This window comes from Tetrao urogallus (assembly GCF_951394365.1).
Source record: "Tetrao urogallus genome assembly, chromosome: 3".
NCBI lineage: Eukaryota > Metazoa > Chordata > Aves > Galliformes > Phasianidae > Tetrao > Tetrao urogallus.
The window spans coordinates 91,359,595-91,378,561 of record NC_136815.1 but is presented as its reverse complement, the minus strand read 5'-3'; the positions used below and the strand labels follow the sequence as shown (position 1 = coordinate 91,378,561).

The window sequence follows — 18,967 nt, the reverse complement described above, 5'->3', positions numbered from 1 at the left end:
TTTAAACCAGAATCTCTCAGGATCAAATTGGCCACAAGCCATTTTTTAAAAGGTCAGTGGAAATTCCCTGAATCCATTCTGAAGTGCCTTGTGTTTTTCTTTCTCTCTTGGTGTCAATAGTGCAGGTTTTCATAGGAATTCAGAGCTCCCTACACATTCTATAGAAAGCTCAACACATATCAGTGGCCAGGTACAGCTGCAGAACCCACAGAGGTCTGGATCCCCCCAGCCACCACAGGAGACAGACAGGAAGCAGAGACCATAACGCCTTGCAAAATGCAGTACTTCCCTCCAAGGTCTCTGCTAGGTCCAGCTGTCACACACAGATGCCAGAAGAGCTTGGCATTCAGCCCTCACTTGCTTTCCAAGTTATAGCAGTGGACATCTCCTTTTCCCTTGCCATCATATCCAGGAAGCGGTTGTCCATATTTATCCACACACCAGCAATAACCTCTTTTTCGGCCTTTGGATGGACGACACTGAAATAGAATGTAGCACCTAATTAACATTTTTTGTTTTATTCCGCTCTTGTTGTTATGACAAGCAGGAATCTTGTTTGATAGTTGCATTGCTATATTCTAGCCATATATAGAATCAAATAGAAGATTTGCTAGAAGACATTTCTAGAATCAAATTGAAGATTAACACCACTACAAAGTATAACAGGACAATATGTAATGTAATATAAAATGGTTTATGGGTGGAGTACCCAATTATGAATAATAAAACTGCTCCAAGAATTACCAGAAAACAGCAGAATGAACTACTCCCTATTATATTAAGCAACATAGTTGTTGCCTGCTGAATTTCAGAACTACTTACAACCATGCAGGTGGCTGACTTGGAACCCATCTTTGGAAAAGAAAGTCAAGAAGTTTGTTCTACACTAAAAGCACAAGTCTGGCAAAGACTACTCTTGCAGCAACAAATACCCTTGGTTTGCATCTGTTTTCTGAAGGAATATCAATACCGTCATTTATTTTATAGTAACAGATACGCAATCCTTCTGAAACTGAGCTCTTATTTCAACAACTGCTAAGTGATCTAGAACTTGAATTAGTCTACAACCTACATCACCGTCAGAAATCAGTTGCGTAGTAGCATTTGTTAACAAACTGGCCAACCTGAAACTAGCATAAATAAACACAATGCTGAACTTCTTCAGAAAAAGTAATTTGATAAAAGCAGATAAAGTCCACCCCATACTAACACTCTTCTCAAGAAATCAAGAATGGTAAGAGGTAGACTAAAGAAGATGACATTACAGATTACGCTTGGTGAGTAACCCTGGATACAGCCTAAAGGAAACTCTGCAAGGTCTTCATCCTTTCAAAAAGCATCTGTCTACTGGGCACAGAGTCTCCAACTGTCAACCTCTTTGCTAAGACAGAGCCTTCACCTACATCCAATCCAGTTGCTTAGATTTGATGATAGAGGATTCACTGCAAATGCTAACAGAGAAGGACATTTAGTCAGGACAGAAGGAATTCTGACTCCAGCAGAAATGGTAACAAACACACCTGTTTTTTCAAAGGCTGGGGTTTAATCTGCTGTACCATTGTGTGAAAATGAACGGACCAGACAAAATACTGTAAAGGCTATCATACAAGCAAAGTAAATGCTACACCTGAGATCAGAACAATTCAAGTACTTCAGAAGTCTATTCCGGGTATCAACTGTAGATTTATTATAGTAGAAAGTTTACCTGGCCTGTAACTCTTCTGCACTGTTTGCTCCTCAGAGTTTCATACACACCCTGCTCTCCCATGTCAGTGATCCACAAAGCTACTGTGTTTCCCATGCATGGGCACATAAGGAAACTGCAAGTAAATGTTGTGCACCATATGCTGCCCACAGCATCTGACACTTTAAAGCCTAGTTTAGGACTTCAGGTGAAAGAGTGGTATGTCAGAAAGTACGAACATGGGCTACTCCTGGGGACAGCCTGTACCAGCAGATAGGCCCTTGAGCCAAGTAGTTTCTGGCAGCAAAGATTAGCAAAGACAGCACTTGCTACGAAGTTGCAAAAGACAGATGAGAAAGATCACACATTAGACCAAACCTCTGAACATTCCTCCTTGGCAGGAACCCAAGTTTTCACCTGGATTTACTTTGAAGTAAATTAAATAACATTAATCATCACTGTAACTGAAAGTTATTCTTACATATATACCTTAAGCTACATTTTTTTGTTTTGTTTTTAAAAGAGAGTGAAAAAGTTCAAGCCTGTTGAGAAAACAGCTACATGAATAATTTGCTGAACTGCATGATTAGCTTTTACTTGATTTTAGTCACCTTTTTTGTTGGCTTCCTTCATCAAGTCTTTAAATATGAAATCAAAGGAAGTTTTAGAATCATACACCGTCTCAAAAGCAGACCATTTGTCCATGTTCTCTAAGATTTCAGTGAATGGCCATTCAAAGGTCACTGATGTCAATAGGACTTTTTTTCTTTACTTTTGGTGGTAACTGGACTTGGCTATACCTTAACTGATATTAACATTCAGCACACTAAATCCTTTCTGCTTGGTATCAAGTAATCTGTAAACAACTGTTTTTGCATCATTTACATTTTACAAATAAGGAAACCGAGGCAGCAATTCTGTAGTTGTTTTTATCAAGTGCAGGCACAGATGGAGCCCAATTTAGAGTGCTAATTTCTTGCTGTTGATCTGTTTCTCTGGCAATTAAACTAAACTTCCACTAATAACAGCAATGCAGCCACCCCCTTTTAGAAGTATTATGTGAAGTATATTACACAAATCTCAACTGATTCATAGCCTTATGTCACTGTCAAAGCAAATGTTAAGTTGAAGTTATCTCACATTGTTGGGGGTCCGGATTGCTTTTTACAACTGCATACTCAATTTGTAGAATTAACAACAGCAACTTGAAAATGAAAACCATACATTGAGTGAGATTCATAGTTGAAATAACACTGTGAGGAAAAAATAAGGACCTTCAGCAGTCCCATGACTTTATACTATTTGCTCAACAATACTGTCAAAAGAAAAGCATTTCAGGTTCCAATGCAATGTTTACCAAGAAAGCTTGCTAGCATTCCCCACTGAAATGGTACACAATTTGTATGAAGTAAGCATACATTTTGTACTCCACATACATTTCTCAGCTCTGCCTTCTGCATGACTTCAGAAGTCTAAAAAAGCTGGAAAACTGCCCAAGCAGTGGAGTCAATAGTTACTTCCAATAGCAGCACCAGCTGCCAGCTTCATGCCACCTGCCTCCCTGCTCTCCACAAAGACATACCACAGAAGCAGTAGTGGGGCACACCAGAACATATGGTATCCCAGTGGAATCCTGATCAGCCCAGAGGCCTCTGTAGAGATACAACTGTGGTCTCCTGAAACAGCACGGACAGCCTTGACTTACACCTCAGGCTGTGCTGGCTCCTGGCAAGACCAGCTCTGCTTTCAGTGGAACAATTCCAGCTCACATTTAGGTGAATATCTCTATCTGGTACACAAATATGGGACAATAATTCTAGTATCAAAGCAGAAACGTACCCATGTTAACCTAATCTATGTAAACACAGCTAGATACCATACTTGAATAGTGCAGGCTTACATGTGTGATTTATTAAGATACTAAATATGCTTGATTTTTTAAAAAAAGTTATATATAAAACAAGGTCTAGAATAATTTTTGTTACATGACAGATTAAATAAGACCCTTGAAATTGTTGATAATTACTTCCTATGGTTATTCCTGAAAAGTCCGTCCCTACACATCAACAAATGTCAAGAAAAGTAATTGCTTTCAACTTGACTGCAAGAGCAAGTGACCAGGAAAGAAAAATTACCAACATAAATTATGATAATAAAATTTCATTCAGGAGGCATTTTTTAACAGATTTCTACCACCTCATCACACACACACACACACACACACACACATATGAATACCCTAAGCAGTAGTTTCATCAGTCATTTCTAGAATTAAAAATGCTCAATCCACACTCCTTTTGTGATGGATTTACTGTCTATTTCCTAACAAACTATTGTAAATTTTGTTGTTGGAACAAAATATAAAGTGAATTATGGACTGAATGCTGCTAACAGCAGCAATGTAAAAAAATTAACAAAATAGTCTAGTGTTCGCTTAATCAGGTTAGATATCTGCTTGTGGTTCCCAAAGACATCATGCCTAAGTTTTGAGGCTCCATAAAGAAAAAACAAATAAAACTGCTGTACTGTTTTGGAGAGAGTGAATTCAATGTGGCCAGAACTCACTTCTTACTCCATCTGATGTTTCTTTCCTAGGAGTTGACTTATCAAGGGTACCTAAAATACATTATTATTCTTTTACATTTTGTTCATGAGAGAAGCAGTCTGCTCCTGTCAGCACTAGTTGTGAAGGCCTATGCCAGTGGTTGATTGCAATTCTTTTACAGTAGGAACATTCGAACTGTGTTATACGTATTTACTCACACTGGCCCCATTTGCAGACATTTCTTACAAGATGTGTTGTCTCAAACTACTGTGCTGTCTCAAACTACCATGCAGCTACAGAGATTTGTACAGATTGGCACAGCCAGTGTATGAAAGTACCCCTTCAAGATTTCTATTTGCTGACCTCGGCTGTTGCAAGCACCTTTTCTAAACCTATGTGACACCCCAGATAGCATGGAGACTATACACAGCACAGAAGTCTCTTTGCTCCACACCAACACCTCACCCTAGGTAAATGAACTTCTAGGATAAAAGACTAGAAAAGTGTATTTACATTTTCTTTTTCCATTTCCTCTCCCCTCTCCCCCCCTCCTCCCTCCTTCTAATTCAATTCATTTTCTGCCTCAGTGGCAGAGCCATGACTGAGCACTAAGGCACTTGAGTATGTGCTTCCTGTGGATCTGATCTACTATACGTGCACACCAGAATAAACATGCAAGCCACCACCTTTTGGTGATAGAACTAAAACTATCTCCTGAACGAAGTAAATACCAATCTCTGGTCTTCTGTAATACCCAGAGAAGAGTAAGGACTACGATACACTTACATGTCTTCAATGCAGTTAAGTGACATGCTGCTCTGAAGTAGCTAAGCATATGCATTTATGGCACAGCAGCAACACAGTTCTATCCTTGCTCCACAGAGAAGCTCACATAGCAGGCCGTGGAATTTCCTGAACAAATGCAGACTGTGAATTGAGCACTGCTATCTGTTAATTTACAGGCAATGAGACATGAAATGACAGTGGGCTCTCAAAACTTCAGAATCAAATTCTCCCTGCATGGGAGTTATTTCCACCAGCTCTGGAAAAAGCTTGGGAGTGTGTATAAGCTCAGCAACACACAGCCAAGGTTATACAACACAGTCCATTGCTGGACTAATGGCAGAAGGTAAACTCATCCCTATTTCAAAAAGCCCACCTGACACTGCAAGCTAATTGCAGAGCTTCATGAAACATCTGAAAGCCTAATATTGTTTCTAAGAAAGCTAGAAGACAAACAATGAGGAGATACCACTCCTAAAATGATGTGGTGTGCTCTGAGGTTGGCCTATCACTTCCCGCTTAGAAAGTGTGTCAGACATTAACACACTTAGCCACCCTTGGTTAATACAGCTAAAGAGGCTGACTCGTGTAAACACAAATGGGAGAGACAAAATAGTTCACAAAATCTGTAGTTACAACAGAGGTTTGCCATCAGGAAAATGTTGCATCTTTTGAGATCAGGAAATTCTGGAATTATATCAGGACATACAGAAACAGGTCACTAACTAAATGGCAGAATTAGATGTGCACACAAAGCAAACAGTCTGTTGTGTCTCGCACTTCTGAAAGCTCTTGAATGAGCTGTAAGGGCAGCCCTGGATGGAGAACACTGCTGCAGTACAAATAAAGCATGAATACCTGCAGCTTAGGTCTGCATTTGTGAGAAAGGTTCACAACCTTGAAGTCAAATGTAAATGGAGAACTAAGGAGGGCCATCTTTGCTGCACAGCAACTACTAAATGTATCATGATAACATGACCTGGATTTTGGAAGTGATCTGTGTAGCGCATAAAGGACAGACACATGTCTTTCTCAAATTGCTTTTTGTAATATAACCCAGTGTAGTTCTTCTAGGAACTTTCAAGCAGCTATTTACAATTCAAAGCATTGATCTATTGCAGTCATATGGTGACTGCAACATTTAGCTCCATGGGTTATTACAGAGCCACTGCTTTTCTGATTGTTTGTTTTTTGCTTTTTTTTTTTTTTTTTTTAAACTGAAGGGCATTAGCATCTAGGACAACGGTCAACCCATGTGTGATTAGGCAAAAAGTTGCTCAAATTAATCTGCTGTTATGAACAACAGAAAATAAAAACACTATCCCCACTTAACAAGGTTCAACAATATCACATCAGAACCTATAATTTGAATTAAAACAGCTCCTCTGTAAAATGATACATAACACACCTTCCTGGCAAGAGCAGAAGGCTCAGAACAATGCAGAAAAAGTGAAATGTATTTACTGAAACAATCAAGACACTGTACTTACTTGCTTTTTCTTGTAGAATCCCTTCTTGTCACAATTTGGAATATGGAAACCTCTAGGACTCAAGACATTCAGGATCTTCAGGTGGTTTAAAGTGTCTTCCATTTCTCTACGACAGGGACCCTGTCAACGAGCATGTTTTAGAAAACAGATGAAACTTTATTCCCAAATGCTGTCTTTCACACAAGACTTAAAACCTCAAAGGATTAAGATGTGTTAAACCAAACAAATTCATTAAAACAAAGGAAATGCCAAAAAGCAAACCATTCACAGATAAAAGTTCTGACACTATGCTTTATTCAGGATAAAGCATAATTACTAATTTCTGATATCCTCTGAACACTGAAGGCCACATAACACGCTCACACACAGTGGCATTTCCAGCTGAAATCACACCCGCATATATATGTAAAAGACAGCTTGTATGTCAGTCAGTCAGTCATATGTAACACAACTTAAGTCAGGAAACAACAGATCTTCATCAAGCAGGAAAAGAAGAACATAAGCAATTGGAAATACAACACTTGGCAAATCTTCCCTAGTGCCACTTGATTTCTTTAATTCTTCTGGATTTAAAGGATTGAATAAAACATACTAAATTGAAAGTGAGTAGTTTGGCATGCTATACATGTGTTTATAAATATACTGCAACTTTGGATAACAACTCCAAATTTCAGCTGAACCAAATGGATGCAATCATGCAAATAAATGTGGTCATACAAATGAATGGTTGCACATGACATTTTCATCATGTAAGTATGTAACTTTTTGCACTAGTTTATCTGTAAAACAAAGACAATAACATAGTGTGGATTAGCTCTATGGCAATGAGATAAGAACTTCCAGAATTGTTTCTTAAAAAATGTCTCAAACCTCAACCGAAGCCCAAAATAGAGTGTAAAGTGTTACCAGCCCCATTTTGCAGTCAGAAAACTAGGAAAAGAAGAGTTAAAATTTTACTAGGAAAGCAGTCAGCATTAGCAGCAGGAAGAGAATTCAAGAAGCACATCCCGCATACTCTTTAGCCACACTCCTCCCTGAGCACATTACTGACTTAGTCCACCAACCTGATTCTTCAGTGGAGACCAAGAATTCTTAACACAAATTACATATGTTTAAGTTGCTGTATCAACACAAAGACCCATTGGTGAAGTTATTAATTAGTGAAGTAATGACATTTATATTTTCAAGTAGTAATGTCACAAGTTCACCCATAAGTGCCTTTCGCGTGTCTGAAAATGTATAGACTCCACTGTTCTGCTGCAGTTTAAAACTGTTTTTTTATTGTAACAAAGTCTTCCTTGCTGCTTTCTTTCAGTATCAATCCTCGTAAGTTCTAGACAAGCGATTTAAATTGCTGCTTTTATTGGCAGCAAGCAAAAATATTCAGACACAGAGACTGCAGATCACACACTGAATGATTAGGGATTGAGTTGAGCCTATACAATGAGCAACAGCTTTTTTTAACCATTACTTTGAAGCAGGCCTCACAAGTCAAAGAAATGAATATCAAAAGCTAGCACATAGACTTAGGTAGAAAGTCATTTACTTGCTGAAGTACCTGACTCAGATGGACCTAGTTCTGGTCCCTGCAGATATGAGTAGCTTTGGTAAGTCACACAGAGACCACCCACCAGCTAAGTAAAACATTTATCCTACATAAAGATGAATTAGTTAGGGTCCTAGTAGGGTCCTATTTCCTCAAACATAAAAAAAGCTCACTCTTACTAGAAGAGGTTTACTATTTCAAATTTTTGGGAAGAGGACATACTAAAACCTGGATATATAAGTGCTTTTACTGGATAGTTTGTCATCAGCAACAAAACCAACACAGTTTAAACAGCCCTCCTGTGTTATCTTGGGAGGCCACACTCTTCAGACAAAAATGTTCCAAAGGTTTCAAAATCTCCTGCAGGTGTGAAGCTATGTCTGGTTTCAACACAACTGTTTTGTTTAGATGTCAAGGTGTATCAATTCATACTTTTAAGTTGTGTGGCACAGGTTTGAGGATACGAAGCTAGCAGCCAAGAAGTCTTTGAATTCTAATTAATGCCCCTTCAGATTCACAATACTCTGGCTGCCCATTCTCTTTGGGTATATTCCTTACCTCTGTGCCATTATGTGCATGTATTGGCACTAAATGATAACTGCAAGTGGAGGTGGCGTTCAACATGACACGCAGTGAATGCCTGTTCACTCAAGACCCTAATCCAGGCACATCCAACTCACTGCCCACAAGCTGCATGCAGCTCAGCACTGCTCACAGTGCAGCCCACACTCCCTGCTACTGCACCATCATGGCAGCAGCTCTGCCCCACGCAGCCCCAGGACACAAGAAGGGCACAGTGCAGTGCTGACAAATAATATGGCACCCCACTTGATTTGCATGGAAATGATGTCAGTCTTCAAAGATTAAAATTTAAAAAGACACTGCAGAAACACACTGCCAAATTCAACGCATATCAAGGAATCGTAGAATGTTTTGGGTTGGAAGGAATCTTTAAAGGATCATCTATTTTCAACCCTCCTGCTACAGGCAGAGACACCTCCCACTAGTCCAGGTCCTCAAAACCCCATCCAGCCCGGCCTTTAATGCCTCCAGGGTGCCCATAACCTCTCTGGGCAACTGTTCCATGGTCTCACCATCCTCACAGTAAATAATTTCTTCCTACTAGCTAGTCTAAATGTACCCTTTCAGTTTAAAACCATTATCCCTCATTCGGCTGCTACATTTGCTTGTAAAGAGTCCCTGCCCAGCCTTCCTGCAGGCCCCCTGCAGGTACTGGAAGACCACAACGAGGTCCCTGCAGAGCCTTCTCTTCTCCAGGCTGGAACATCCCAGTTCTCTCACCTGTCCCCCTATGGGAGGTCCTCCAGTCATCTGATTATTGAATGCTTCATAAAGAAAAAAAAAGCAGAACTGAAAAAAGTGTCATTTCAGTAAAAGTTTTTTAAAGAAGTTAAAACTCAAATGGACTCCATTATAAAAACTAGTTACATGATAGCAAATCTGTCTGAAAAAAAAAAAAAAAAAAACAAACAAACCACCTATTTCCTGATGGTGAGTTTGTTAAGCAATATAGGGATATTATACATACATAAAAACAGACTTTTCTAAAATCAGTTTGTCTTATCAGACAAAGTAGCCAAGTGAACTGAAGAAAAAGGAACTACCTACTGAAAGAAATTTGGAAAGTAAAGCTGCTTCTCAAATTTTATGCATTGGCAACATAGGAAAGTGCTGATGCTACAGATATGGCTCAACTTGCCATTTTCATTATAGGTACTGAGAGCAAATGTAACGTCACTGAAGAAATAGTTTCTTTGGCACCACTGGAAGACACAACAAAGTCTCCTGGTTTATATGAAGCAGTTAAAAAAAAAAAAAAAAAAAAGTACATTAAAGCCATTTTCCTTGACTTTTGTCAGCATCACCGGTACAGCATCAAATGATGCCCAATGAAGGTTGGTAAAAAAGAGGGGCTTATAAAAATAATTACTGCATTTAATGAACTCTCACTGCATCACGCATCAAGAAAATTTATGTGCAAAAGATGTAAAACAGATAGCATCATGCAAATTTTCATCAAACCTGTGAACTTCATAAAGTCTAAGGGACTGAATCACTGCCATTTCTAGGAGTTCCTTAGAAGTAAGAATGCTGACTATGGGGGGGAGGGGGTCATCATTTATTTTTACAAAGGAAGGTGGCTAAGTTGGGGTAAGATGCTAAATGGACTCTGCAAAGTGAAATCAAGTCCTTTAAGGAATCAAAAAGGATATTTGTTCCAGAACGTGAAAACTAAGAATGACTCTCAGATTTAGTATTTTTAGTGGATTTGACTGCTCATTTAAATGAGTCCAACACACATCTTCAAGGTGAACAATCACCTTATCTGTACTATATTTCAGATGACAACACTGTTTGAAATGAAACTTAAATTATGGCAGGCTCAAGCTATGGCAAATAACTTCATGCATTTTGGTACATTGGCTAAACACAATCTGCGAACAGTGAATAACATGCAGCCATGCTTTCAGTTTTTATAAAGAAATTTGAGAATAGGTTTCAAGACTTCAAAAAAAAAAAAAAAAAAAAAAAAAAAAAAAAAAAAAAGAAAAGACTTTTTTCTGATTTTCCAACTCCATTTTCAGTCAATGTAAATACATTCCATGGGAATATTTGCAAGTAATGGATAGAGTTGCAATCAGACATTCAACTCTTTACCAGATTCTCATAAGCCCTGCCTTACTAAAGAAAAATACCCCTCACTTCACAGTCATGCCTTATTCGTGTCATCACTTTTTGGCAGTATGTACATTAGTGAAAAATTATTGTCAAAAATGAAGCACGGGAAGAGTAATATTGCATCAAAAATCTGATGAACACTTACAGAATTCACTAGGAATGGCAACCACTGTCATCAAACCAGCCTGATGCACCGGTTTCACAAAAACATGATCAAACACCCTGCTAGTTTGAGGTCTTTGTTGCTCTATTTTTTATTTTTATGCTTTTTTAATTAACACATAAGCTTTGTAACTTCCATACACAAATTTATTACATACTCTATGTGCAGCCCAAAGCAATTCCTCTTTGCTCAATGCATCCCAGCCAATTCAAAAGGTTGGACAACCATGTCCTTCAAACTACACTAATGCTCCACAGAGTGCAAACAAAACATCACGAGACTGAATATGCAATGTCTTCCTTTTTTCCATTATTACAATCCCCAATAATGCTTTTTGCAACCATATTCATCAAACAGTGACACTAATAAACCTGTCTTGAATCCATTGACAGAAACAGGTGGAAACAAGCACTTTCACTAAGAACTTATTTTGTGAAAAACATATTCATATCAATGTAAACACCAGTGCGTTAGGCTTCTTTGTCTTCTGAATATAATCTGTTTGGTCAGCTGCTTGTCTGCATTTGCAGACTGAACAGCTGTATTGCAAAACAGTCAGAATGCTTTAGATGAGTACAACAAATATAACCATTTTGGTTACTTTTCTTGTTTACTTTGTTAAAACACAACATGCAGATACAGTCACACAGGTACATGTTCGGAAGTAGGAAAATGCCTTTCCACTTACAGAATTTACTTACATATTCAGTTTCTTGCTTGGATTCCGAAGAGAAATTCAGTGTATCTGTACTCTGTGAATCATATTCCACTTTATAGCGCTGTGTATTTTTGGCTTGTTCTTTTCTGATGATATCTATTCTGAAGTGCTGTGGAGGCAAATTTGAATCTGGCACTCTGTGCAAGTTTGGGATGGCCTGATTTTCTAAGCTACTGGTACTCCTGTCTTCTTCTGAATCACCAGAATTTCCTTTGAAAAGAACAAATTCAGTGAAGAAAAAGTTAATTGACTATCAGCTGAGTCTGGAAGGACAACAGACCACTGAAACCATCTACAATTTCAGTTTTTCCTTATAAAAATGTTTGTAACACCAAACAATTCAATATTCTGTAAGCATTAGCATCTCCACTGCTAACTGTAAAGAACTGTGATGAATTTTCTAACTAAAGGCTTCCCTCCTGGCACTACGTCATTCCAACACCTGTGCTGGATGCCTCTAAAAAACATGCTGCATTCTTAATCGCTTGAGAACTATTTATATTCACTTCACTTCTAACTACTTGCAAACCACTACTGCTGAGGTTTCTCAGTCCTTATTCTTCACTGGTTTCCTTTCCTGGCAGGAGGAAGGTCTGCCACATGCAGACCGCTGCCAGCACTTGGCCCCGAGTCAGAGCTGTTAGCAGCCCAACCAACAAGGGACATGTAGAGCGCTCAAATCATCTACTTCTGATCCAGAGCAGATTTGAACAACTTTAAATATATCTAACCTGGGATACTTACTAGATAGAGAGCAACTAATGATCTCCCCTGGTAGAATAACAAAAAGAAAATCTTCACTGCAAAGTTTCTACCATGCTGAGCATGACAGTACTAGTTAATTATTTTAACGCCATTTTTCTCTTTGCTTTAGTCCACATACAGTACAGGAGAAAAAGTGTTTCTGATTTTAATAAGAGAGGAATGAAAGTATCTCATGATGTACTAAGTATACTTTTAAGGGTCAAGGGCAAGAAAAAAAAAAAAAAAAGCCATTCATTCTGTAGTGGTATCACAGGATAAACATCTACTTTCAATACAGGCCTCAAAAATACTTTTTCTTGGATGATAGTTTTATCATCCATGGAGCTAGAGGAGAAATGCATTCTTCCAGAACATTGCATAAGCTCAGCGTTCCTGTACCTCATAAAGTTATTTGCCTACACTGCATTTCTCTCTTTTAAGGCTCTTGCAACGTAACTGTAAAAGGCTCTATTTCCTCTACAGAATGGATACTTGTCAGCTACGATAAGAAGAAAGAAATCATATTGGGGTTGCACAATAATAAGTGATGCACAAGAAACATCCTGAATACCTATATTAAAATTATACTTGGTGGCTCATTGAAAAACCAGACAAACCAAGAAATCCAGGTGCTAATGTATTGTTCCACTGGCAATACCCAAGAATCAGGGAGGAAAACAAGCAGGAGCGATCAGAGTCAACATCTTGGTACTGGGGGTTTTAATGTAGCCACTGACAGCAAAAGACATAACTGACTGAGAAAATCCAGCTCCTAGAACAAATGGAAAGGAAGTTCAAGTCTTAAATACAAGATTTCCTAACTAGCAATGGTTAAATCATACTCTCAGCACTATCTGAACTCACTTCTGGCAGTGGAATGTCTCTTTCTTGAAATGAATTTTTTTTCCACTTTCTCAGTGAAGTCTGCAGTAAGTGACTCAACAATGTTATAAATTCAGATCTTCTACATACAAATATTACGCCCAATAGGTCTTCTACATTTAGATATTAGTTTACCAGCTATATCAAAAATTATATTACTGCACATCAAATAGCCACCAGGCTATCCACACAGTTTCAACAGACTATCATGGTATTTCTTACACTTAAGTTTAGAACAGCCATAATTCCACTTTTTAAACTGTACAGTGTATTCAATTAACTCTATTCTACATGACCTTGTTCCACATCACCTCTACACCCTGCGTAGTGGAAACAAAACCGTTACTCAAGTTACTTGCTTTCTTTCAAAAAGATACTAGAATGTTTGCATATAAGCATTACTAATTATCGCTTTACTGCTCCAAAATCTGAACTGTAAAAGTAGTAGCCTACTTTAGATGGTGTTAAGAAGTTCCTATAATACACACGAGCCACAGAATTCAAGCAATCACTACTACCGATCAAAGCGTAGCACCTAATGCAGGGCCTAGCCATGCATAACAGAGAAGATGTAAGATGTGATCCTGCTCCAGGACAGAGGGTACCACCTCAGAATCTTAATTCCCTAGCATTGGATTTATCAATGAAATTGGAACAGCACCCAAGCGAGGTGGACACAGTGTGTGATATCATCATACAGGTTCAGCTTCCTTCTTGCACGGAGTTTTCCATCGTCATGTCTTGAATGTGAACTGTATGGGATCTACTTCCCACTTCTTAAGGAATCAAAACGTCTTATTTCAAAACAAGACGTTTCTGTTTGCCAAGAATGCAAAACAGGAATTCAACATTCTGCCTACTTCATATTAAAAAAGGATCCCGTTTCCTCTAGGTTGTTGAACTGCCCTGCACTAAACAGCACCAGGTTCCAAGTACTGAGGAGTAGTGACAACCCACTGTTGTCAAATCACGTGAAGAATGAAGAGTCAAAACATTCATGTGACAAAGGCAGCTGCTCCATGCTCCCATGATATTTAGAACTTCAGTAAGCACCTCTGAACTCTTGCTCAAAGCATCACAGTTTGGCAGAGGCACCTAAGCAATCATAATAACACATGTCTTACTCTCATAGCAGCCAGTTTTTAACCAAAACACCAGTGCCACTTCCTCAGCTAAGGAAAGGCCAGTCAAAGAGTTCCTGTAACCTAGCAGAAAAACCCCTAGTTTTTAAAAAGGGCAAACGGTGGAAAGACTTCTGACACACTTTTTCTATTAAATAAATATTAACATACTTGCTGTTGGTTAGCAAACAGTTTAATGAAATACTTGCAGAGAGGGACTGTGCTTTCTTGATCTGAAACCCAGGTCTTCCTGTCTCTTAAGTTTCTAAATATGCACGTTAACAGAACTTTTTCCAACCGTCTCTTCCTCTTCAAGCCAAACAGAACCTGCTCTGTGAACGTCTCATTTGCAAGAAGCACGGGACAGCTTTGTTTGACCAAAGACTTATTTGCAATTCAGAGAAAAGCAGCGTCCTCTCACCGCTATGAGAATGCTTCGTTCTTAATAACGGCCTCCATGGCTCAGGGAAATACTTCACTACGTTCTTGTTCTCTTTTCTACATTATTTTATTCCCAGGCTTAGCGTTCCCCCGAGTTCGCCACGCTGCAGGAGTCAGCCCACACTCTGCAGTGTTTTCGCACCCTCTTTCCAGGAACACCAGTGACAAATCACAAGGATTTCAGCTCTGTACGAAGGTCCTTCAGCCTGATAGCCTCACAGAGACAGGCGGGCAGCGCGCACCTCCTTCCTTCCCCTTACGCTTAAGAAGAGCAACTTCGCTTCTTTTTTGAAGAGCTACTTAAAAGCTAAGAAAACAAGTAACTTCGGGACAAAAACCCAAACGGCTCGTGCCACGCCGGCCCGGCCACCGAGAACCGCTGAAGCAGCAGACAGCGCCGGCCTCGCCTTCCCCCGCCGCCCGACCCTCCTCATGTACGTGCCTGACTTTCGAACTTAAAAAAGAACCATGGCGAACCAATCGAGACGCCGCACACGCACGCACGCAGCCTCGGCGTTCTTCCTCGCCCCCGCCCGGAGCAGCAGCCCCTTACCTGCAGCGTGCGGTGCCGGCGGCAGGAAGGCCCGCAGCTCGTCGCCCGCCGTGCCGTTGGTGCAGAGACCGCGGCCCTCCAGCAGAGCCTGCAGCGGCCGCGCCTCCTCTCGCCGCGGCCGGCAGTGGAGGCCGGCGCCGCAGCGCTCGGTGTAGATACCGCAGGGTTGCCCCAGGCGCAGGGCGCAGGTGAGGCAGCAGCCGCATCCCGGCTCCCGCACCCGCTCGGCGCAGTCGGGCCGCAGCGGCTTGCACTGCTGCAGCGCCCGCGAGTCGCAGGGCTCGCAGCGGACCACCGGCGCCGGCAGCGCCCGCCGGCCCGCCAGAGCCAGCGCCGCCGCGGCCACCGCCCACAGCACGCCGGGCCGCGACACCATGGCAACCGGCGGAGGGGACCGGCGGAAGGCGTCCCCGCGCGGCTCCGGCCGAGGGGGAGACCGGGGCTCGAGGAGCTCCGGGCCGCCCCTCCTCGCCCGGAGCGCCGCGCCGACCGAAGGCGGGCCCTGCCGCCTCGGAGAGCGGAGGGGCGCGGTATCGCGCTCACAGCCCGCGCCGCCTGGAAGAGCCGCGGGGCGGCGAGGCCCCGGCCTCCCGCAGTGCGAGCGGCACGGCGACGCGGCGAGGGTGGAAGGCTGCGCTCGGGGCGCGCGCGCGCCGACCCGTTCTCTCTTCAGCCGCCGGCCCTTAGCGATAAAATAACTTGTTGGGAACAAAGGCAACTTTTCCCGCCCCCCTGCAGAGCGCCTCAACCACTGGGCTTGACGCTAGCTTTTTTTTGCCATACGCACAAGAAAAAAAAAAAAGTCTTGTAAAGCCCAAAAGAGGGGGAAAAAAAAAAAAAAAAACCAAAAAACAACCTTCAAAAAGCAAGCCCAGACGATCTGAAGAGAATTCGGTCAAAAAATGCTCGAGAAAACAAGGAACGCAAAAGAGCAGGCATGAGAGGAGGAAAAAAAAAAAAAAAAAAAAAAAAAAAAAAAAAAAAGGATCTCTTTTTATTCTTTCAGCCACCTCGCCTTCCCGATCCTACACCCATCTGCCCTCGCATGCCGCCCGGACCTGCCTATATAGCGCGGTTCCCCCGCCCGCCCCGCGCCATGAATTACCAGCGGCACCAGGCGGCACGGAGCGCTGCTGCTCGCTAAATGCAGGTTTCGGACATGGAGCTGGGGGCGGGGAAGGTGGTTGTGGCCATGCGTGGGGTTTACGGGTTCTTCGAGATCGGCTTAAGGGTACGGCCCTGGGAAGAAGGGCATTTCGTCTGCCTTTTCTTTTAAGAACGGCTGCTCTGCGTGTCCGTGTGTAAGCTTGGCACCAGTACAGCACGACACATGAGCAGATCTCATGGAGAGTGCCCTTTTTTGGATTCCTGAGTTTTTTTTCTTTGGATTCCCCGGAAAGCAGAGAGGCCTATCTTTTCTCTTACACGTGCATACATTCAGATCCTGGATGAACCATGGGACTGGCTTACAGTTCACATGACAGTTGCATTTGCTGAGAAAATAGGGCGAAATGCACACACGCACAGACACACGCACACAGATGTTACATCTCAGACATGTATGCTCTCTGGCTCTGGCAAAGGACTCAGTACTTGTGGTGCTCCAGCCCCGTGGATACTCCTCCCCTATCTTTCTAAAACATTCTCTGAACTCTTAAACCTTTTCCACTGCCCAAGAGAAAACACTTTCCATTACAACATCCTCACAGATCTGGGGAAAAATAATAACATCGAAACCCAATTTTGCACAGCACATGTGTTTGCGTTTTTCTTGTAGCCAGTGCAAATCCCACCCTCTCTCTGCTTGGCTTACTTTGCCCTCCTTTTCTTGGCTTAATTTCAAAGGAGAAAATCAGAACTGACGAAGCCAGAATTTGTGATCATTACAAATGTGTTATCACCACAGTGCTCCTGAGACCTGTTGCAGAAGGAGATGGTGAGGTAAACATGTGTATGGTCTTTCTGACATAAAAGTCTGCTCATCATACAAAGTAAACAGAATATTGCTGACAAGATACTGGCTCATACAAATATTTTCTACCATGGAAATGATATGAGCCCAAAATTGCTCTGTTTTCAACCCCTTTGTCATTAACACTGAAGTTCAGAAATGTGGAGTATGTATTGTATCATTCAAGGTACTGTCCTGTCAATCTCAAAAACTGTTCTCTTTTAAAAATCAGATACTTATAGATCATTAAAATAAAATCTTCAGGTTGCTTTCTCCATTCTTTTTTCAGACAATGCCTCCAGATACCTTCTTGAAAGAGACATTTTACCTTGCAAGGATATTTTTTTAAAATTGATTTTGCATTTAAGAAGTATGATGCAAGAGTTAAGAAAAACTTTTTTTCCTTGGGAATTGAAATAAAAGAAGTTCCGGAAAAAAAACAGGCACTCTTATTACACAGATAGGTGACTGCACCAATGGTATTCAACCATCTTTTGTCATCTTACTCATTTTGTTCACTGACCAAAAGAGGTCGCGAGTTGTCCAGGGTTGAATTAGACTAAACCCATCCACAAGGAGGAGGGTGAGGGGTTTGAAAAATACTGCATTTTCTTTCTGCTTCCTTGCTTCCTTCCTTCCCTCCCTTCCTCCCTTTCCTTCTTTCCTCCTTCCCTCCTCCCTCCTTCCTTCCTTCTTCCTTCCTTTCATTCTTTCTTTCCTTTTTTTTCCCCCCGTTGGAAAGTATTGCCAAAAATCTTATTTTGTATTTAAACACTATTATTAGGTGATGAATACTGAAAAATCTTTAGGATCATCTTTTGTGTTTAAGAAAAACTCAGATTAAGTCTATAAGAAGGAGACATTCATTTCTACTCTGGTAGATAACATACAGGGGTGGCAATATACACTGGATTTCTCAGTTTTTTCCTGCTTTTTGGTAGAATAGAATCATAGAATCATAGAATCACTCAGGTTGGAAAAGACTTCAAGATAATTGAGTCCAACCACAACCTAACCATACTGTCATAACTCTAGCAACCCACAGCTAAATCGTGTCCCTGAGCACCACATCCAGATGATTTTTAAACACATTCAGGGATGGTGACTCAACCACCTCTCTGGTGGTGACAGGTGACAGGGTGAGGGACCCTTACAATAGTCTACACTGAGAATTTGCTGTGATGAGAACAGATAAATCTGAAGTCACTTCAGAGAAAGACTGGGCCAGGTTTTCTAAGCTAGGCAACCTCTATATTAATCCGTAGCCTTGATCCTGAAGATATTTATTATAGGAATAATCTGTTGCCATTCTTAGACTCCACCTCCTAAAGAGCAGTAACTTTTTATACAGCTACAATCAACTGTTGATTATTCAAAGGAACACAGTCTTAAATAATCAGAACAATTTTATCCTCTATTCTTATCTTAAATAACAGCTTCTTTAGCACTCTATGCCACTGAAATCAAACTCCTTGTATCTGATAAAATTTCTGAAAAGATGATAAATTTCGCAATAATGATGATAGTAAAGGACTGGTAATGCTGGCAGAATTGAAACAGGGCTAAAATGGGATAAGGCACCAATAACGACGTGGATAAATGTATGTAGATATAAAAATATGCAATTGTATTAAAAACTCACTAAG

General features: G+C 41.0%; 1 protein-coding gene across 1 annotated transcript; it reads right to left on the bottom strand.

The window, feature by feature from the left end:
• Window positions 1-353: 353 nt before the first annotated feature.
• Window positions 354-15,746, bottom strand: IGFBP3 (insulin like growth factor binding protein 3; the record flags this gene model as incomplete). The annotated part of the gene is made up of 4 exons (XM_079533704.1): window positions 354-479; window positions 6,503-6,622; window positions 11,613-11,839; window positions 15,371-15,746. 4 exons carry the CDS (start codon window positions 15,744-15,746, stop codon window positions 354-356), a joined length of 849 nt encoding a protein of 282 aa, XP_079389830.1.
• Window positions 15,747-18,967: the final 3,221 nt, after the last annotated feature.